At 48.5% G+C, this 22,712-nt stretch overlaps 1 protein-coding gene across 3 annotated transcripts in view; it reads left to right on the forward strand.

Annotated features, from left to right (window-relative positions):
- Nucleotides 1–22,712, forward strand: part of INSC (INSC spindle orientation adaptor protein) — a 126,202-nt gene that overhangs the window by 88,524 nt on the left and 14,966 nt on the right. For all 3 annotated transcript variants that reach the window (XM_082628670.1, XM_082628672.1, XM_082628671.1), the window contains exons 8-9: nt 10,626–10,797; nt 15,080–15,258. In XM_082628670.1, the coding sequence (XP_082484796.1) occupies nt 10,626–10,797; nt 15,080–15,258 (351 nt within the window). The remainder of the gene's footprint in view (nt 1–10,625; nt 10,798–15,079; nt 15,259–22,712) is intronic.

Raw genomic sequence — 22,712 nt, forward strand, 5'->3', positions numbered from 1 at the left:
ATGACACCTCCTCCGTGGGGCTGCCATGATGATGTGATGCAGCAATGCAGGTGGGGCCTCCTTGGAGGAAGAAATTGCCTGTGTCTGTTTCCCTTCCCTCTTTCCTGGCCTGTTTGTCTTCACCTTTTCGGGTTGGTCTGGGGAAAATCCTGCGATGTTCCCAGAAAGCCTGAGTCCTGGGATTTTGCCATGGCCCTGGCAGAGCTCCAGGTTGCTTTGAGTGGGTAATGGGACTCTCAGGGCATTGCTGTTGCAGCAGTCAAGGTTGGACAGAGCCAGGGGCCAGGATGAGGGCGCTGGGGACTAGAGCTGGACTGGGGACTGGGGTCCAGGGAGGGGCTGGGGCTGGACAGGAGCCTAGAATCTAGGGCTGTAAGGGGTGGGGGGCATTCCAAACCCAATGCTCAGACAGCCTCAGACAACCTCCAAGATGGTTCTAGTAATTGCCTCTTCCAGCCTTGAGACCAGAGACAATCTTGCTTTCAAAAGAGATTTTTTTAATTCCCACCCCCTCCCTCTTATTTCATTTTTTCAAATAAGGAGTTCATCCTGTGTTGGAGCCAAGAGGAGAGTTTAATGAAAATCGATGGAGAAATTAATGATGAGCAGCGGGGAGGGAAGGAGGGCTCAACTTCAAGTCTGAGGAGAAAAACATCAGTGGCGAGGGATGGAGAAATTGCTGCCTGTCTCCAGGCAGCTCTCTCACCTCATCCCCGTTTCCTGGGGCAGCTTCTTGGGATTGAGATGCCCTGACAACTGAAGGGCCAGGCTGCAGACAGGGAGGCCTGGACCCAGAGACCCTGGGCAGGAGGGAGCAGATTCTGGGGGATGGTGGGGAGGATCTGTCCCTCTAGCTGCTGTTTTACAGGACTTTCTCTCCACCGCTTGCTCCTTGTAGGGCTGCAGATGGTCAGAAATAAGTCAAATCTGCAAAAAAATGTAAACCAGTTCCTTTTGCTCATTTGGTTCAAACGATCATTTTGCAAGGAAGGCAGGGGGAAATGGTCATGCCCATTTTACAGAAGGGGAAGTTGAGGCTGGAAGGCATAGAGACACTGGCAGAGGCAGAGTCTGGGGCTGAGAACCCCATTTTTGCTTATAGGTTCAGTTTGCTCTGCCCCCACCCGCTTAGCCGACAAGGACCGTTGTGTGCAGACTCCAGAGCGAGGCAGCTACTTTATCTTCATGGATCAGTTCTAAATAAGTGAGGCTGGGTGGGGAGAGAGAGGACCTATGGATGCCAGGCAAGAACTCTGCTTAATTTGACTTGAAGCCCCTTCTTTACCTTGTAGTAGCTCCTAGAGAGAGAGAGAGAGAAAATGCCTCTGAATGAGATCCAGATGTCTCCTCACCCTTCTTTGGGGCTCAGCCCACCTACGCTTATCAGCTTCCGCCAGCTCTCACGCCCCCAGGTGTGGGCCTTCAACTGCCCTGGATGGCGGACTGTGCAGAGAACCCGAGGGTGCCAGGTCAGCTGTCTGTGCTGTGACTGTGGACAGGCAGACAGAAGTGGGGACTGACACTGTCACCTTCCTCAGCCCTGCAAAGGGGCTTTCTAGAGGGGGTGTGGCTCATTCCCTTCCCCACCTGCCAAGTCTCCCAACCCCTTCCATCTGCCTTGAGGGTATGGGTGGGGGGACTTGAGGGAGGCCAGGATGTGAAGAGGAGAGAACAGAATTAGGCACTCTGCCCCGCTCCCCCCTCCTCTCCCTGTGAGATTCACTTAGAGATTAGGGGCCAGTATCGTCCAGACTGAAGGAAGGCCCTGCTGGCTCCAGGGCTGTGCTGCACTCCTAACCTGAGTTTGGAGAGGGCAGCCTCAGTCCTAAATGCAGCAGCGGGCGAAGGCTCAGCTCAGCTCAGCCGGGCCTCGGGTCCCCATGCACTGTGCAACAGCGCCACCTGGTGGACAAGAGTAACAGCTGCAGACCGGCCATGCCGCTTGTGTTGGGGAGAAGGGAGGCTGTGCCACAGGGAAGGATACTGGATAGGGTGCAGAGGTGGGGCCTGCACCATCAGCACTGGCTTCCCCTTGGCTTCTGGAGTAGGGCCAGTGCCAGCTCGGAGGCCAGCAGGGGAAAGGAAGTTGCTATAGCAGGGAGGGGAGACAGTGAGGAGATTGAGGGAAGATAGAATGTGCAGGTTTCGGGGCAGAGTTTAATGAGGGAGGGCCCATTTCCTGGGAACAGCCTGGCACCAACAGCACAGAGTAGGCCAGCCTCAAAGCACAGGGGCAGCAGGAACCAGCATCCGCCCTCCCTTGACAGCAGGTGGTGGGTCCTTTGGTCACACACACAGAGACAGAGACGAGGAGAGCAAAGAATGATGAGGAAGAGGAAGAGACATAGGACAAGAGAAAGAGGGGCAATGAAAGGACCCACACAGATAATGAACACACACTTTCCAAAGAAGTGTTTCATTCTCCCTTGGGCTACTTTAAGAGTACAAATAATTAGTTTGGGTCTTCCCTGGCAGTCCAGTGTTTAAGACTCTGTGCTTCCACTGCAGGGGTGCAGGGGGTCCCATGTACCGCGCTGGGCATGGCCAAAAAAAAAAAAAGTACAGGTAATTAGTTTGAAGCCTTGTGATAGCTGGACATGCAGTGCCCTGCCTGTGGCCTGCTTGGACATGTAGTGATCTCTCATGATGGTTTTAATTTTCATCTCCCTGACAAGTAATAATTTTGAGCAATTTTTCTATGTCCTTATTGACCATTCAGTTATCGTCTGTGAAATGTCTGTTTGACACTTTTGCCCATTAAAAAAATGCGTTGTTTTTCTTATCAATTTATAAGCTTCAAAAATACATATTCTACATACAAACCCTTTGTCAGATACATGTATTGAGAGTACATGTTCTCAGTCCGTGGTTTGCTTTTTCATTCTCGTAATGGTGTCTTCTGATGGATAGAAATTAACTTTGATAAAGTCCAATTTATTGATCTTTTCTTTTGTAGTTAGTGCTTCTTGTCTCCATTTAAGAAAGGTTTGTGTTCCCCCAAATCATGAAGAGAGTCTCCTGTCTTTTCTTCTAGGAGCTTTATTATTTTACTTTTCACATTTAGGTCAATGGTCTATTTCAAATTAAATTTTTTTGGTGTTCAAGATTCAGTGTTTTTCCGTGTGATATCCAACTGAGCCAGCACCATTTATCAAAAAGACCATCTTTTCACCACTGAATTAAAGTGGTGCCTTTATTGTAGGTAAAGTTATGATGCAGGTATGAATCTGTTTCTGGCCTATTTTTCTGTTCAGTTAATCTTTCTTTCCATCCTTGTACCAATATGGCACTGGCTGAGTCCCTGTAGTCTATAATAAATTTTAATATTTGGTTGTATAGATCCTCCAATTTTGTTCTTGTTTAAGATTATCCTGGTAATTCTAAGTTCTTTACATTTCTATATATAATTTAAGATATTGAGATTTTGATTGGCATTTCTTTAAATTTGTAAATAAATGTTGGGATAATTGACTTCTTAAACAGTATAGGGTATTCCAGTCAATAAATGCAGCATACCTGTCTACTTATATAGACTGTATTTAATTTCAGTGATGTTTTAAGTTTTTAGTGTCGACATCTTGCATATCTTTTTTAAGACTTATTTCTAGGTATGTTTTTATGCTAATGTAAGTGTTATTTAAAATTTTTTATTTTCTAATTGTTGTTAATACATAGAAAATACAATTTTGAATATTGTGTCTAATGATCTTGCTAAATTCACTTATTAATTTTAATGATGTGTAGACTCTCTTGGATTTTATACAGGTTTGGATTATGTACACATGTACACAATCCTGTGATCTATAAATTATGACAGTTTCACTTTCTCTTTTGCAATCATACCATTTTATTTCTTTCTGTTGTCTTGTTGCATTGGCCAGGGCCACTGTAAAACGTTAAATAGGAGTGCCCATAGTGGCTATCTCTGTCTTGTTACTGATTTCAGGGAGAATGCTTTTGATATTTCATTCACTGTTACATTAAGTGGATATTATCATTTTAAGGATTAGAATACTGAGGCTTAGAGAAGATGAGTAACTTGCTCATTTCAACAAGTCAGCAAGTAGCACAGTTGAGTTATGAACCCAGGTTTTTCTTACTCCTAGGCTTGTGCAACTTCCACTGTACCACAGCTACCTCTAGAAGAGAGATGCTTAACCCAGGATCTCCATTAGAGTCACTTGAGGAGTCTTTAAAAATACTGATGCCAAGACTCCACCCAAGACCAATGACATCAGAGTTTCTGGTGGTGAAGCCCAGGCATTAGTATTTTAAAACTTCCCCATGTGATTCTAATCCTCTGAGAACCAGGCAAATAACCACTGATCTCGAAGCCCATTGGCACAGTTCAGATCCCAGCTGTGCCAGTAGTGCTTTGCTGAAAACTTGGTACTTTCACATCAGCACATGCCTCGTAACCCTCACCCAAAGGGAAATGAACTTTTTCTTAGTGACCTTTTGATACCTTCTCACAAACTCCACTCCTTCCACTACCCAATGCCTCCAGAGCATCTTTTCGACAATCTGCTTTAAGGAAAATCACTTGCTTGACAGGGAAATTATTTTCCATTTATATTCTTAAGTGATTTAATTCTTGATTTCTTTCCACCTCAATAACTCACCTCACTGACTTTGCTGCCAAGCTGGTTATATAATCCTTTTCATCCACTGTTCCATTCCCTATTACATATTCATATTTGTTTGTGTCTGTTTTGACATCTGGCTTTTAATCAAAGATTCTTGTTTGAAAAAGCAAAAGAAGTTGAGTGGGGTCTGGATGTGTTCATTTGGGAGGGAGATAGTGTTATCCTCCTGAAGGCCTGTTTCACTTTCTGTGGCCTTCTGCTGGGCTCCCAGCTCTACCACCACTCCTTAGAACAAATACGTCATTTTATAAAGTGAGCCTTTAACCCCTCACATTGTTCACAGAATTTGTCCTGAACCCTGCCCTCATCAGATCCTGCTTCTGGCCTGTGGTTTCCTTTATTCCACTGAATGTTTTGCCCTGTCCCTTGGCCCACACTTGTCTTTGCTTCCTCGGGCATGACCCTGTTTCCCTCTCTGACTGTGACTGAATTTTCCCTTTGGCTATACTCTGGGCAGACAGATCCATCCATGAGCAGGATTCCAACTGCTTTGTGGTTCCCACTTGTCTTTTATTTGTTCTGCAGGCTTTTGGTGTCCAAGTGGACAGAAAGGTGAAGGAGGAAATGTCGGGGGGTCTTTAGCTCATGCTCCCCCACTGAGGCTGAGTTATCACTGCATTTGCATGAATCTGTTTATCTGTTACAACAATCAACTCCTCTGTCTTTCCCTAAAAAGTAAACATGCAAAAAGGAATTAGGAAGAAGCAGACCAGCACCAGTGATATATGATGGGCCTTTGTATACTAGCCAGTGTCCCTTTGATATTCACATTAAAGCCACCACTGATGCTTTTCCAAAAACCAGTAGGAGGACATTGCTCATAAGTTGGATGTGATGTTTACAGTACACTTGGATTCCTCAACTGCGTGGTTTCCACGCTCCTTCTCCCACTGCCCAGGGAGACTCTCCGAGTCCACCCATTCCCTCTGTAGCAGATTCCTGTTGCATCAGTCCTACGGCCCAGGTAGTGACCAGGCCAGACCATCCTCACCAACTCGTGAGCACCCTCCCGTGAGGAAAGCTTGTCCTCTGCCCAGGTCCATTCCACGCTAGGTAAAAGCTAATTACCTCTAAGTGCTCCCAGCAGCAATTTCTTTAGGGATGTGAAAGTGCTTTGATTGGATTGTTCTCTTGGCATCATTAAGTTGATGACTGAGGATGGGAAGTGGGCATTTGGGGATGGAGACGTTCCAGAAATGGGATCAGGGTTGGAGGAAGCTGGCTCAGGCTGGGCTGCTCCCAGGCCCTCCCTGGAGCTGAGTTGAGCAGCCCTCACTGACCCTGGCCCTCTCACCAGCTTCTCCCTACGTTGCCCCACCAAAGGCCCCACAGAGGGGCCACAGAACCAGGAGCGGGGAGATGAGAATGGGAGTCCCGGCCCTGGCGTTACCTTGTTTCGTAGCCTGGACAGTCTCTTCCCCACCCTGTGCCTCTGTTTCCTCATCATTCAGCCCACACTTCACAGGTTAACCACTGTGTGTCAGGCCTCAGCTGGGTACTAGAGACCAGAGAAGATTCAGTACAGGAGCTGCTCTGAGCAGCTCCGGTCTAGTGCAGGGATGGGCATGTAAGCTGGGGAGGATGATCCAGCACGATAAGTGCTCTAGTTGTGGGCACACCAGAGTGGTGTGGCAGCTGGGAGAACAGAGACCCTCTGTCTGGGGGAGGAAGGTGCATGTTCACAGAGGAGGTGACTTCTCACCTGGGACTGAGAGGGAGCAAGGAGGGAAGGCAGGGAAGATGAGCAGTTCAGCTGCAAGTGAACTGGGTTTGAGATGCCTGTGAAATATCCCGGAAAATTAGTTTTAGAACTGAACATCAAGAGACCCAGTAGCAGGCTGGAAATGTAGATGTGGATCTTGGGAAAGGAGGTCAGGGCTGAAGGGCTAGGGGGTCATCACAGTGAGTCATTGAGGCCATTTGGGTTTGGGTGCTATTGACTGAGGTGGTACAAAGTGGGCTGATGGCAAAACCTGTGGCTAAGAAGCAGTTAGCGGGGCTTCCCTGGTGGCGCAGTGGTTGAGAGTCCGCCTGCTGATGCAGGGGACACGGGTTCGTGCCCCGGTCCGGGAAGATCCCACATGCCGCAGAGCGGCTGGTCCCGTGAGCCATGGCTGCTGAGCCTGCGCGTCTGGAGCCTGTGCTCCGCAACGGGAGAGGGCACAACAGTGAGAGGCCTGTGTACCGCAAAAAAAAAAAAAAAAAAGAAGAAGAAGCAGTTAGCTAGGAGGAGGTGAGCCCAAAAATGGGTATTGTGGAGGCCCAGGAAAGAAAGAGGCCTAGGTAGAGAGAGTTCTCAGCAGGGGAAGGTGATTCAGACAGGCCAAATAAGAGAGGAATGGACAGGCTGGGTTTTGTACCAGTCAAGTTCCCCAATCCTTTTAAGCATATGATCTCTCCCTCCACCCCCCACCTTTGGTTTCTCTATGTGTCTGTCTTTCTCTATCATCTCTTAGTTTATTCCTGATTCATCTCTGTATTCATCTCTGTACTAGTCTGCTTAGTTTAGCATCTCTCACGATAAGGTGCTCAGTTACTGTTTGTTGAACATTAGAGATGCATGGGTGGTACTTTTTCTCTCTGTTCCCTTCTCAGGAATTGTAATTAGTAATCTTATTGTCCCTGGTCAGGTATTAAAAGAGGAGTCACTGACCTTTTAGAAGTTCTAGTTCTGGGCTGCATGACCCAAAGTTGTCCAAGCAAGCAGGTAAACCTGTGGGCCCCAACATACAGGGCTGAGGTTCTCCATGGAGTCTCAGGCCCAGAGGAGACTGCAGAAAGGAGCCCTGGAGAGAAGCCCAGTTGGGAGACCTCAGCTGGGGCAGGCAAAGTGAGGCGAGCTAGGATTCAGGGCCCCAAGTCTAGGAGAGATGACTGCAACCGCCAGGTGGGGATAAGGTGGAGTAATGGCACCACCATGTGGCAGGCACTGTACATGCATTCTCTTAGTTAACAATTCCAGATTTCGGCATCCTCTGGGGTTGGTATTTTTATTCCCATTATATATAAAGGCTCAAAGTAGGTACCAAAAATTGTCTGGCTAGTAATTGTCCTGGTGGCAGGATTCAGACCCAGGTAGGTGTGACTCCAGAGCCTGTGCATATTCTGACACTACAGGAATTGGTTCAGGCACTGGGAGGGCCCCTCAGGGCCTTCTGCTTGATAAGCTGGACTGGGTGAGAGTTGCTGAGACGGTGATGGATACGGAGATCCATCTGGTCTGGTGGCAGCTTGCTAGCAGGAGGCCAAGTGGCCAGTTAGTGGCATCAGAGCCAGAGGCCTGGGCAGTTGGCCCACATGACAATCCAGGGTCACTTTCCTGGGGTCAGGAATCTGTGGAATCCATGTTCCCAAGCCGGCTGTTCTCCAAAGCTGCCCCTTCCTATAGTGGGCTTCGCTTACGATACCCCCTCCATCTGCAATGCCATTTCTTTACCTTCGCTTATCTAAAGTGTGTCCTCACTTAGGACACACCTAGGTCCCATTTTCTCTCTTGCATTTTTTCCCCTTTATTGAAAGCCTACTATGTGCAAGCCCTAGAGAAGTCACGGGTACACAGGCTGTGGTCCCCAGGCTTGCAGAGCTTCCAGGAAGATGTCAGAGACAGCCAGACAGAAAAGGGAGTGGAGAATCACATCCCAGGGTGCTTCTCCAAATTGCTGGTGTATAAAGTCGGCTTCAGACCTTGTTAAAAAGCAGATTCCAGGCCTCGCCAGAGAGCCTGGTTGAATAGGTCTGGGTGCGGCCTAGGAATGTGTTTTGAAGAAATTCTTAGTGAGTTTGGTGTCATCCACAGATGCCACTTGGAGAAACTTGGCCATCCAGTGTGATAAATTCTGTTATGACAGTAGATGTACCTGGACATGAGCTCCGAGGAGGTCCACCCTCCCCGAGTTGGGCTGTGGGCACTGTCAGAGTGGCTTCCAGGAGGCCTCCCACGGAGCATCCTCACCAGAAGTCACATAGTGCAATAGTCATTTGAGGACAGGTCACTTGTCCCTGCCCCACTGCTCCAGAGCAAAGCCTGGCACTCAGCATGTGCTCAGGAAGATGGTGCTCAGTGAGTTTGCTGAGTAGCAGTCTGGGCTGGGAAGCATGCCTAGAGTGCAGGGCCTGGGGGCACAGACCCTCCGGGACCATCAACCTCTTGGCCTCTCTGGTGTGTTCAGATTGACCCATCTCCCAGCAGACACTGGGGATTAGGTTTGGGTCTGACCAGCGTTCCCAACTGGGTCTGACATGCAACTCCGTCTGCATCCAAGATGAGATTAGGGAATAGGATTGGCTGAGACATTCCCCCACTAGAGACCCTGTTGCTCCCTAGCTACTGCCTTGGATGGTGCTGGAAGGAGGAAGGGGACAAACCAGACAAGCCTAAGAGGCATCTTAGGTTGGCAGCAAGAGGGGTGCTCCCTGTTTCTAGGCCCAGAGCAGCCCCCATGTCCTTCCCTGGGCCCAGGTGGGGCCTGTTAGTCAAACACCTGGCACGAGCCCAGTCCTGCAGGGGCTGCTGGCTCCTGTTTGCTCTTTTATTAAGCACATCCAGGTGAGTTTTATTGCGGACAGTTCCCCGGGCTCCTGTTTCCACATTTGTCTCTTTTGAGTCTGAGATTGCCAAGTGCTTTCACAATTAATGGACCTAAGGCTCCCAAGAGCATTTAAGGGAGGCCCAGAACATGGTGGGGGTAATTAGTCAAACAAAATGAAGCCTCTGGAGAGCAGCCGAAGCTGAGTGGCAGGAAGTAAGGGAGTAGGGACAGGAGCAGGGACAGGAGCCCGGGCCCTCGACAGGTGTAGGGCAACAGCTCAGGCTCCTCCTCACCTCACCTCACCCTGGCTCTTTCCCTGCCTCGCCCCTCCCCCCTCCGACCCCTCACAAGGGGAGGTCTCCTTGGCCCTTGGTGGCAGGGTCCCCAGGCAGGCGGGTGTCCTGGGGTGTCGAAGGGCTGCAGGAGCACTGCTGAGCTAACCTTGGCAAGTTACTGCCTTTTCTCTAAACAAATCTCACCTGCTCACCTTTGCTGGAGGCTGGGGTCTGAGCTCAGGTGTCACGTCTTAGAAGGCAGTGTGATGCCTCTTCAAAACCATGGGCTTTGAGGCTAGATCATTGTGGTTCAAATCCCAGACCAACTGCTTTTAAAGTCTGCAATCTTGGGTAAGTCAATGAACCTTTCTGTCTCAGTTTCTTCATCTGTAAACTGAAGATAATAATAACACTGACCTCAGAAGGTTATTAAAAGGATGAATGGTATAATAACACATACGCTGTATATAACAGCACTGCCCTCAGAAGACTGTTATGAGGATTAATGGTGTAGTAACACATGCACAGTGTAGCTGGCTTATATCAAGCGCTCAGTAAGCAGAAGTTACTATGCCAAGAGCAAGTCCGACTGGGGCAGAACTGGAAGCTGCAGCCTTTATCTGGCATTCAGGTTCCACTCTGTCCAGGTCTGTTTCTCTCTGGTGGGGCAGAGAGAACAAGGCCTCCAGGGGAGCAGCCCTCTCTCTGCGGGGGAAGGTGGTGGAGGACAAGATGCGAGAGGAAAGATGCTGAGCTCAGCCTGCTGCTGACCCAAGGAGGGGAGGAGGGGCCAACATAGTTAAGCATCGCTTCTGGATCCAGCATCACCTGCTTCATCTCTTGAACTCCTCACACCTTGTGGGTGGATGAGGAAACAGTCTCAGAGAGGCTGAGTGACCAAGCGAGAGGGAGCTAGGATGTGAACTCAGGGATGTGAGACTTCTAAGAGATTCTTTCTACTACAATTCGCTGTGGTGGATGCCCTGGCCTAGCCCCTGGACGCCTGCTGATGTCCGCTATCTAAGATGCCATGGGAAGTCAATGATCTCTTTGGAGCCAAAGGATAAGCCCCCAGAGTCACTGGGGTCCAGGCTGGACTGGGAGTCTGTCTCATTATTATCTTGAGCGTGTGCTCTCCCAGGATGCACAGGGCTGTGCCCTCTCTCCATCTGCAGGTGGATGGCGTTCTGTGCTTGGCCGACATCCTGACGGACGACAGCCACTCAGAAGCCACGCGGGCTGAGGCTGCGGCTGTGGTCGCCCAAGTCACCTCCCCACACCTGCCCTTCACCCAGCACCTCAGCAGCTTCCTGGAGAGCATGGAGGAGATCGTGACAGCTCTCGTTAGTGAGTCATCCGGGGCTGGAGGGGACTGTTGGGTGAGGAGGGCCTTGTCACAATTGTCTTTAGGAAGGACAGGAAGGTCTCCCTGTCCACCCCCACTCACTGCACCTACATATCTCCTGCACAAAGATCACACTAGCTGAAATCCCACCGTTGAAGTATCAGAGTCAGGCCTTAAAGAGCTCTGTTGTCAAGTCTTCTATTAAAATGTTTGCAGCCCTCCAAGAAGCTCCTTGGATTGAGTTCAGGTTGGGATTAATTGGCCTTTGAAATAGGAGAACAGGACAAGCCCCAGGGAAGAGTGGGGCCTCAAATGTTGAGGTTAAGATCCTTATCCAGAGAGATTCTGATGGGCTTTGTTCCTGAAATCTCAGTCTATGGTACCCAGTACCCAGCGAATGTGGCAGCAATAACTGGGGGCAAGCGGCTTCTCAGAGAGCAGCTGTTTCCCACCACTTGCTGCTTGCAGTCCCACCACTGGCCTCACTTCCTGGGGCCCTGAGAACTTTGACTCTTTTAGGGTCCCCTATTCAGACGTGTGTGCTCCTGGCAGGAGAATCAGAGCCCCATATCTAGAATGTAATCTTCCTGCAAACCTGCAGGAGTTAGGAGGACTCACCTGGATGACAATCCTCAGGAAACTTGTTTTGCAAACCACATCCTTTCTTTGATAAGTTCTGGTAATGCTCTGGGTTTCTACTTCGATCCCTTTCTCTGTCACTCTCTATCTTTATCTCATTGAAACTGAATGAAAATTGATATCAGAAAATTTAGGGTTGGTGTTTGGAGTTACCAAAGCAGGGTTGGGAATATCTGGAATAGCACAAATTTAGGAGCAGCACAGAACAGTGGACTTGGAGTCAGAACACCTGGACTTGGATTTTTGTCCTTGATAAATCCATCCAACAAAAAGCCCCTGACTGGCAGCCCTGTGCAGGCTGTGAGAGATTTTGCCATGTCACATTGCAGAGCTCACTTTACAATTTTCCTATTATATGAAACAAGGGGTCAGGACCTGTTTCTCTCAAGGTTCCTTCTAGCTCTAGAATTTTCAGATCTGCAAGTACTTTGCATGCAAGAAGCATCAGTTAAGTTGATTTTTAATGGCTGATTATAGTTACTGTGGTCGTGGCATCCACAGGCCAGGCTGGGAGAAATCAACTTGTCAACATCTACATTGATTCAAATTTGAGAAAACACAGGAGCCAGTTGTTCAAAGTCTTGGCTGGAAGGAATGCAAGAGGCCATCAAGTTTAATGCCCACCCTATAAGAGAAGAAACCTAGGCCCAGAAGGGTTGAGGAACTTTCTCAAGGCCACATAACAGTGTTAGGATTCACTTACGCCAGTGGTGTTGTACTCAGTCATGTGCCAGAGCCAGGCAGGAAACATAAATGAGGCGAAGAGGCCAGATGGAAGAAGAAAATAAGGAGATTTGCGTCCTGTATTGAATTTAAAAGCACGTGCAGTGACTAAAGAGGGGCAATCACTGATAAATTCCAGTTCATTGTTGCCATGTAGGAAAGGCCAATTTAAAAAAAGACAGAAATCCTAAGTTTTATGGAAAACCTCCCAGTTTATAAATGATAGCAAATACTAAATCAAAACATATATATTCCAAACAACCTTTCATTATTGCCATATGTCCATTTCTACTTTGCCCGGGCTGGATTTCTCCCCAGAGAAGAGGAGTCTCCCTATTTATTTCACCCTGATGAAGATGCATGGTGGAGTCTGCTCTGAGCATCAGCAGATGGGATTTATCTTCTGGGCAGGTAGCCAGAGCTCTGTTCTTTGGTGGGAAATAGTCCTCCAATTTCTTGCCATTCCCTGGAAACATTTATAAATGAGTCACTGGAATCCTCAATTTAATCTTCCTAACACATCCCAGGTGATTCAGCCTGTAGTTCAAATAAATGTGCATTAAAATTAAAAGGCACTTAGATGGTTGTGTTAATAATTGCTGTGTTGGCAGCAACGGTGACTCATAAGAGTGAGGGTGGGTGTTCGGACCTAGAAGAAATCTTGCAACAAAGTGGGCTGTGAGTTGTATGGTCTTACCCCAAACCCTGGACGTAGGGAGATGGCGTGGAAGGGCTGGCCCTCGTGGTTCCCCCCAAATCAGAGGATAAAACAGTCATTGGAAAAGGGAAATCAGAGTTCTTAATTCCTTGGCTAATGTGCTGCCCCAGCCCAGGGTGGCTAGATCAAGATGCTAAGTATTTTAATAGTCATACCTGGGCTGGGGAGCAGCATTGCCAGAAGCAGTCATTGCCCTCCTGATAGAAATGAAATTAGATCTACAGGAGCATCACTGGGAATGAGGCAAAGAGGCCTAGAGACAAGAGGCAGCCTGGAATGTAGAAAGAGTGGGGACTTTGGGGTCAAGCAGTTGGATTCCAGCCCCCTCCCTCCCAAATTACCATCATTCCTCAGGTCCACAGTTTTGGGAAAATCATTTAACATTTGAATCTTCTGTTCCTTCGTCTATAAAATTGTGATAAAAAATTGGGTTGTTGTGAGGATGGAATGAGTTAGTGAGGTAAAGAATGTACAGCAGTGCCTGGCACAGAATTAACACTCAATCGGAGGTAGCTGCTTCTGCTACTACCAGCTTCTCTTGAGTCTCAGCTTCTACATCTAAATGAAGGCGACCACTTTCTGCGCTAAGGGTGCTCAGAAATTAATGGCACTGTGTAAGACACACTGCAGCGGTTCAACGAATGCTATTTTATGTCCCTTTAAAGGCAGGGACCAGAAACTGCATGCCCTGGAAGGTGCCAAGAGGTGTCAGGTTTAATGCCAGAACCTAGAAGTAGACTCTTTGGAAGCAAGAACTAGAGATCAGGATAGAACACAGCTCAACTCTGCCCCTAAAGCTTTCTTTCTCTCTTGTGGCTGTTTTCTTGAAGTATGGCTTCTCTCCCTGTATTTTCATAGCGGTGCTGTCAGTAGGAGGGGCCTGGTGGACCCAGGAAGCACCTTGATTAGCGGTCAAGTTGGAGCTGAGGGTCAGAAGTCAGGTCCATTGGGTTGGGTGGGCAGCACCATGGATCCTTTTATGCCTTCTCCAAGGCAGGAGTCCATTCTAGGTCATGTGGAGCCCATGGGGGAATGTGTTAGGTGGGGAAGGGATGCAGGGTTTGGGGGTGGTCCTCTCCTCCTTAAAGACCCTCAGTACAATTACAGATGGTGAGTGGGGGTATATGGTTAGGATTGGGTAACGGCCACTAGAATCAGAGAGAAAGAGCCTGACATTCAGGGGCTTGGTGTAGGACTTTCCTGCAGCCAGGTGACCCTTATCCTGGGACCAAAAGGAAATCCTGAAACTTTGCTGATGGCAGCTGGAGAGGTAGTGTTTTTTGTTTGTTTGTTTGTTTGTTTTGTTTGTTTTGTCTTTTTTTGTGGTATGTGGGTCTCTCACTGTTGTGGCCTCTGCTGTTGTGGAGCACAGGCTCCAGGCGCGCAGGCTCAACGACCATGGCTCACGGGCCCAGCCGCTCCGCGGCATGTGGGATCTTCCCGGACCGGGGCACAAACCCGTGTCCCCTGCATCGGCAGGCGTACTCTCAACCACTGCGCCACCAGGGAAGCCCCAAGAGGTAGTGTTTTTATGTTTTAACTTCAGCCTCTTCTTCAAGGCAAATTCCGCAGGTCTAGTGTACGCTACTGGAGACACACACATGGACTAGGAGCTCTTTCCTGCCTCAGGGCCTTTGTACGTTCTGTTCCTTTGGCTTGGAACATGCTCTTCCCCACAATATTCTCATGACTGCTTCATTTTTTTTCCCCTCAGGTCTCAGCAGTAAAGTCACTTTCTTAGGGAGACCTTCCTTATGCACCCAATGGGCCTCTAGTTATTCTCCGTCTTAGCACTTGTTTATTTCCTCCTTCACATTTATTAGTTTGCAGTTATTTATATTAGCTTTTTAAAAATTCATTTTGTCTTGCCCACTAGTAGGATGTAAGCTTAACAGAAGCAAAGACCTGACCTGTTTTGTTCGCCAGCCCATCCCAAAACACCAGGGTGCCGGGTACATAGTGTTCACTCAGTAAATACCTGTTGGATGGAGTGATTAGGATGCACACATAAGGTTTCAAATGCCAGCCCTGCTACTTATGTAGGAAGATACCTTTCCCTCTCCAGTAACTACTTTCTTCATCTGTAAAATGGGAATTATAACACCTGCCCACATTTTCTCCCAGAGCTATTGTGGAAACCAAATGAGGTAACTGATACAAAAGCGCTCGGCAGTGAAGCTGTTTTCTTCCTCTTCACCATCCAGAGCTGTGCCAAGAGGCCTCGTCTGGGGAAGTCTTCCTGCTGGCCTCTGCGGCCCTTGCCAACATCACCTTCTTTGACACGATGGCCTGTGAGATGCTCCTGCAACTGAAGGCCATCCGCGTCCTCCTGGAGGCCTGCAGCGACAAGCAGAGAGTAGACACGCCTTACACCCGGGACCAGGTGAGCAGCTCAGGGGGGCCAGGCCCAGAGCCTGTAAGCATGAAGTCAGAGGGCAGGAGGCCAGGGCTTAGGTTCTGGGGGGCAGCATGGCTGCAGCTCACTGTCGGTCCTGTTAGTAGCAATCTGGGGGAAGGTAGAGGAATATGTTTTCAACATGCCTTGTTGCCCTTGGAGCATCTCCACAAGCCCATTCCCAGCCTCCTCTCCCATCCCAACCACTAGAGAGACTTCCTCCATCTCCATCCAGACCTGTCCATCCTAAGAGGCAGAGAGGTGCCATGGGAAGATCCCTGGACCTCCTCCAAAGGTCTGTATCCAGCCGTGTGGGCACCTGCCTGTCTGACATTATACCTGCAGTGAGTTTTTTCCTTTCTCTGCCTCTGTGAAACAGGGTCTTGGAGCAGAGCCTTGCTTCTGGGCCTCAACCCCTATATCAGTCACAGTTTGTTTGTTTGTTTCTGTATATTTGAGCTCCATGTAAAGTCTTGTTTGGGGAAAAAGGATTTTACTACTAAATGTGTTTGAAAACATTGAATGAGGGGGTTTTCAATGGCCTTTGAGTTCTGAGGTTATGGAATTCCATCCTGTCCCACCTCTGCTGTACTCAGCCTCCCATTTCTCTTCCAGAGGTGGGGGCAGTGGATTGGTGGGTTTTAGTTCTCTGTAAATTCAACCAGGTGCCTGAACACTGTGTTAGATGATCCTCCAGCCTCCAACTCAGCTCATCCCTGTCTGCAACCCAGCTCCCCAGCCCCACCTCTTTCTTCCAGCCTCATCATCCAGTCAAAGCTGCCACAGCTTCACGTGCCAGCTCCTACCCCAGCAACTCCGGGAAAGCCTTCCCAGATGCCCCCAGCTCCCCGGGATCATCCTTTTCTTGGAGGCCACACCTCACAATGCAGTGTTGACTTTTCCAATGATATTTATTCCTTTTCAGTTATTTCATGTTTATCCCCCTGAGGTCGTGGTCTGTGTTCTATACTTCCCCAGGATTTCTTCAGGTCTCTAGCCCAGAGCTGGCACCCTTGGCGAAATTCTATAAATGCTTGTTTAGGACGTGAAAGGGAAGAAGTAGGATGGCACTTCATCAGTTCTTTCTTGTCTTTAGAATCACCTGTGGAAAGGCAGCCAACCATAGAAACTCCCATTCAGAGAGAATTTCTAGTATATAAGCATTTGCATATGAAGATTCTACTAATATTGTGAGGCTGATAATATCTGCTGCATTTTACAGATAAGAGTATTGAGGTGGGCTTCCCTGGTGGCGCAGTGGTTGAGAGTCTGCCTGCCGATGCAGGAGACACGGGTTCGTGCCCCGGTCCAGGAAGATCCCACATGCCACGGAGCGGCTGGGCCCGTGAGCCATGGCCACTGAGCCTGCGCATCCGGAGCCTGTGCTCCGCAACAGGAGAGGCCACAACAGTGAGAGGCCCACGTACTGCAAAAAAAAAAAAAAAAAAAAAGAGTATTGAGGCTCAAGAGAGTATCCCCCAAATCATATGGTTGACATTCAGCTAGCCAGCGCTGAATCCTGGCCTGACATAGACCTTGGTCTTTGACTCGTATCTGCTGCCATCTCTGAAAATGAAGAGGAGGTAGTGGAGCAATGGAGTCAGAGAGACTGAATGTCAATCTTGTCTGGGGCCATTTATTAATTGGGTGACTTTGGGAAGTCACAGCCTCCTGGGTGTTGGTTTTATCATCTACCTTGCAGGGTCTTTGTGAGGGCAAGTGAGATAATACATGTAAAGGACCTGATAGAATGCTTTGTCCCTACTAAGTCCTCTGTAAGTGATGACTATCATTATTTTTCAAACTTGGTGTTGCAAGGAATAGCACAGATAGTGAATTATCCAAAACCTGCAGTTTGGGCTTCCAAGCCTTGCATGATGGAGTTCCAGACTTCCTTTCCTGTTCAATCTCTCACTTCTTAGTTGGACAAGCCCCATAAGGACAAGGTATGGCAGTACAAACAGATCAGGAGTGGTGGCTCACTGGGCTGGCTGTTGGCTGCTTGGCTCCTGAGGGGGGCTGGCCCTTTGCAGTCACTGTCCTTGGCTGTGGGGCGTGGGACTGGAGGGCTCACTCTGCATGATCGGCCTTGTTCCTCCTCTTCTCTTCTTCAGCTAGACGCCTCCAGTTGCTGGGTCTCTCACCTACCTGACACGATTTTAGGTCCCTTTCCCTTCAAGTACCTCTCCTGTAGCCAACTCTAGTCATTTCATACAAAATCCAGTAGCGAGGCAGTAAGAACAGGGGTTAGGGGATCAGATGACATGCGGTTAAAGCTTCTCTACTACGTAATCATGTAACTCTGGGCAATTCACTCTGAGCCTCACTTTTCTCATCTGTGAATGGGGTTGAATAATACATATCACAGAGATAAAATAAGAATTGAATAAACTAGTACAAACTTTTGGTACAGTACCTGGCACACAGAAACTAGGAAATAAATGGAAGCCACTATCTGTTATTATTATTGGCCTTTGAATGTGTGGTACTCAGCCCTGAATGGGGAACCTTCAGAGGGGAGTGTCCTTATCTGTAAAGTGGGATGGTCTCTTCCAGCTTAGACATCCCGTGCCTCTATGTGTACAGACCCTTTTTCATCCTGAGGAGTGACTGGCCCCCTCTTGGAACCTCACTGATTCCTAGGAAGGAGGGGCTCAGGGTGGGGGGAGATGGAGAATGTAGTCAAGCTCTAGGCAGATGGCAGTTCCTTCTGAATCTGGAGTCAGGCGTTTTCCTGCCACACTCTCCCACCGCCCTGTCTCCACCATCCCCCCATCTCCCCCCCCACCCCACCCCCACTTCCCACCGCCCCAGGCTGAGCCAGGCTCTTCTTCTCTGTCCTCAGGATGGCCTCACCTTCAGCCCTGACTCAGAGCAACCACTTAGCTAGTGAGAGAAGACCCATTAAAGAAACAAATGGCTCTTTCCTTTGGCAGAGGGAGGATTAAGGTGATCAGAGGGCTCCCAGTAATGAAGACAAAGAAGATGAATTAGACTCTGAAGTGCTTACCGCCTCCTGAAACACTTAGGAGATTAAATGCCCGTGAGGCTTCCGGTAATGCGTCTGCCAGTGACGCCAGTGCTGTGCAGAGCCACTGGGTCTTGGATCTATATTTGTCCGCCTCCCTTTGAACATCTCAGCGAGAACCCCTCCATCAACCCAGCAAACTGAGTCCAATTAATTTGTCCAACAAATTAAGCGGCTCTTCCACACCCCTCTGCTAATCTAGGGGAGCTGGATGTGGTCAGGCATCCAGAAGCACTTCCTGCCTAACAAGCCCTCTGTGGCCTGTGTTTTCATCCCCAGGAGGTATTTTCTAGGGGTCATGCTGCCCAGGACATCCAGCTACAGGCGTGATAATAGGGTGGGGGGAAAGGACTGGCTCACCTCTGCCCTGTCTGTCGAGCTGTGACAACCTAGGGTGAAAGGGATGCGGTTATCCTGTCTAAGCCACAGCAGAGACTTTCACTGAACATGACTTTATGGCCTTTAGAAATTAATTGCTTTCACAGAGGTGGACCGTGCTGGTATATTCACTTCCCATGAAGACACATTGTCTGCTTGGCATTTTAGAATGTCCAGATTTTGTAGCATTTCTGAGCCCTCTCTGTGAATACCATTATCAGGAGTCCATTTATCAGAAATGTCAGTTACCAGGGATTGCAATTTTGACTTACATTGCAAAAGCCCTCTATAGTTTATACAGCCCTATCACATACATATATGACATGGTAGAAACAGTACAGGCTTTGGGTTTAAATCCTGACTCCATTTCCTAGCTGTGTGACCTTAGACAAATTGCTTAACCTCTCTGAGCCACAATTCCCTCATCTGTGAAATAGGGATACTAATATTTTCTCCCTCCTTGTGCCATTATGATGATTAGATGGCATAATGCTCATAAAGTAGTTAGAACCAAAGAGATACTCAGTAATGAGCAGGCCAGGGGTCTCTGATAGAACCAGAGATTGGGATGGGTCCAGACAGAGACTGTCAGGAATCTGATTGGGGCAGGAAGGTAGGGTCAGGAAATGTGGTTAATGTGGTGGTGAGTGTAATGTGGCATGAGTCAATGCTTGGTGTGTATTGTTTCAATCTGTGTGTCAGTTTCTGCAAGTTGTACTGTGTATGTGTGCATGCATGTGTGTGTGTGTGTGTGTGTGAGAGAGAGAGAGAGAGAGAGAGAGAGACTATAAGCCACTTAAAGCAGTGGAGTTTGTTTGCATATGACTATATATGCATATCTACCGATCCAGAGAGGCTTGGAAGAACCCAGGATCACAGTACCCAGTCCTGATTTGCTCCAGGAACCTCTCCCTATAAAGCCAAGGGAAAACTAAGCCAAGAGAACATGGTCTGGCGTTTCCATGCTCTCTAATACTGTGAGACTGACACCTCAAACTCGATGCAATCCCCAGGGAGAGTGTTTTGGTTTAGTTTACCAACAGTTTGGGACCTACATCTAAGGCATTTTTATGGCCTTTGTGGCTCTCTCTCCTAAACCCAGAGCTCAGCCCTCCAGTCCCGTGCCTTTGGTAGTGAGGAGGGAAAGCCAGGCCTGTCTGTGAGAAGACCAGGGACCAGAGGGTGGGAGCAGTGTCTGTCTCGGGGCCTAGGCAGGTGCCCTCCTGGTTTCCATGCTTGTCCAGCCCTCCCATCTCCTGGGGCCCTGATCACGCCTATCAGAGGGAGGGAGCGGGCTGGGCCTTCTCCTGGACCCCCTTGCCTCGCTGGCCTTGAGGGAGAAAGTGTGTTAAAATAGACCACACCCTCCCTCTCTCCGAGCCCTTCATCCTTCAGACCACTGTTCTTGTCTTGATTCTTTCTGCTCTTTGATGGAGGAAGTGGTGTGGAGGGAAGAGGGCAGGACAGAGAAGCAGTGGGACTTCCTCTGCTGGCTGGTCTCAGGGCTGAGGGTGGCATGGTTGCCAGAGCTTTAGAGAGTTAACACAGTGACAGTAGAAATCTCAATATTCCATCAGTAGTTAAAGAGTAATTCTAATTTCAGTTCTATGAACTCTTGGCCTTTTTGTCCTAATTACTGCACAGCATAAAAGCAATCATAACTTTTCATTAAATGTATGTCAGATTTTCTGCATTATAAGCTCCATCAGATCAGAGCACCTGTCTCTCTTTGGGTATCTTGGGTATTCCTCACTTGTCTTTTAAGTGGTATGGTCCTCAGTGTTAGTTTATGACAGAGCAAAGGAAAGGCACAGAGGTAGAGTCCAGGTGTGATCAGGGCTGACTGCTGAGCCGTTGTTAAGGATGTGAGATGAGCCCGAGATTGGTTTGTGGCCAGGTGTTCCCGGAACAAGCACAGAGTAAACCGTTTCCTCCACGTGTCTGCTATTGTCAAAGGCTTTGCCATCCTCCCTCTTACCACATGGGGGCATTTCTTCTTGAGTCAGTGACATGGGATTGCCCCTGTTACTCTGGTTCAATTTGCTTTTTTTTTTTTTTTTTTTTTTTGCTGTATGCGGGCCTCTCACTGTTGCAGCCTCTCCCGTTGCGGAGCACAGGCTCTGGACGCGCAGGCCCAGCGGCCATGGCTCACGGACCCAGCCGCCCCGCGGCATGGGGGATCCTCCCGGACCGGGGCATGAATCCGGGTCCCCTGCATCGGCAGGCGGACTCCCAACTACTGCGCCACCAGGGAAGCCCTCAATTCGCTATTTGCCTCAATGTTCCTAAGGTCTTTGGGAGGCCAGAGGAAAAACGATTTTAAAATGCCACAGAAAGTAATGAGCACAAAGTTTGTTGGGTTCTCTGCTGGGAAGGGCTTCTCCTGTTCTGGTACCTTGCCTCCCTTTGGGAGGGATCTCACATCAGCCTGACATCTTGGCAACACTGGGTGTTGTACTGGATGGTACTTGACACAATCTTTCAAGGCCTGGGTCCTTTCAGATTCTGTTCCCTGGGGCCAAATAGTATTCATTTTATTTAACAAATGATCTGGGTGCTTGACAAAACATTGTCCCTTAATACCTATCACAGTCTTATTATCTTATTTTTTATCTTTGGTAGTAGGCCAAATAATGCCCCCTCCCCAAACCTGTGAGTAGGCTACCTTACATGGTGAAAGAGATATTTTCAGATATGATTAAGGGTCTTGGTATAGGAACATTATCCTGGATTATCCATGTGGGCCCAGTGTAACCACAGGGATTCTTATAAGAAGAAGGCAGAAGGGTCAGAGTCAGAGAGAATAAGATGTGACTGAGGAAGCAGAGGTCAGAGTAATGGGGTGCCAGGAGCCAAGCAGTGTGAGTAGCTTCTAGAAACTGGGAAAGATAAGGACATAGCTTCTCCCCTAAACCCACCAGAAGGAATGCAGCTCCATCAACACCTTGATTTTAGCTCCATAAGACCCAATTAGGACTTCTGACCCCCAGAATTGCAAGATAAAATTGTGTTGTTTTAAGCCACTAAGTTTGTGGTAATTTATTTTAGCAGCAATAGAAAATGAATATACTTCATTAACCAAGACACAGAAAGGTTAAGTAACATGGTCAAGGTCAGATGGAAAATAATGACAGAGCCAAGATTTGGAATAGGTTGGTCCATGCACTTAGCCACTATGCTACACTGCCTCTTACCTAGAACCTCTCTTGAGGCTGATACCCTATGATTCCCCAAATAACTACGGAGGGATCAGTAGCCTCTCACTCAGGAGGAATAAGACTTAATTAAAAACCGTCAGACAGGAATGACTTAGCCTGGGCCAGGGGAAAACTGTTTGTCTGGCTCCTGTACTCTCTCCACTGACAGCATTGCTATCTTGTAGCCAACAAGGTAAACCAGTTGTCCCTAAAATCCCATCCCTGGGTTTGACTGTGAAGAGAAACATTGTTGATCTGCCTTCCTGTCTATACCAGGGCACATACAAGGATGTTTCAAAGGGGGGACTCAAAGCAGGGCATAATTGGCATTTATTCAAATTGTGCTTAATTGAATACTTCATCTGCACCTCAGAAAACCACATGGGGTACAGGTTCTGTAAAGAGGAAGTAATTTTCATTAACAGGATCTAAATTAGTCTGACACAAAGACCTACCTGTGCCTGTGACACAGCTAATAATTGCAGTGTAATGAACCTGATGCTGCAGACAAAGGTTTCCTTTTCCGTTTTTTTTTTTTTGCGATCCATGGGCCTCTCACTGTTGTGGCCTCTCCCGTTGCGGAGCACGGGCTCCGGTCCCGCAGGTTCAGCGGCCATGGCTCACGGGCCCAGCCGCTCCGCGGCATGTGGGATCTTCCCGGACCGGGGCACGAACCTGTGCCCCCTGCATCGGCAGGCGGACTCTCAACCACTGCGCCACCAGGGAAGCCCTCCTTTTCCTTTTTTATGTCGCCTTTCTTTTCCTTCTTTCCTTTCTCCCTCCCTCCCTCCCTCCCTTACTTCCTTCTCTTTTGGTTCTGTATGTCAAGCAACCATCTT

Source organism: Mesoplodon mirus, assembly GCF_964341445.2.
Source record: "Mesoplodon mirus genome assembly, chromosome: 7".
NCBI classification, from domain to species: Eukaryota; Metazoa; Chordata; class Mammalia; order Artiodactyla; family Ziphiidae; genus Mesoplodon; species Mesoplodon mirus.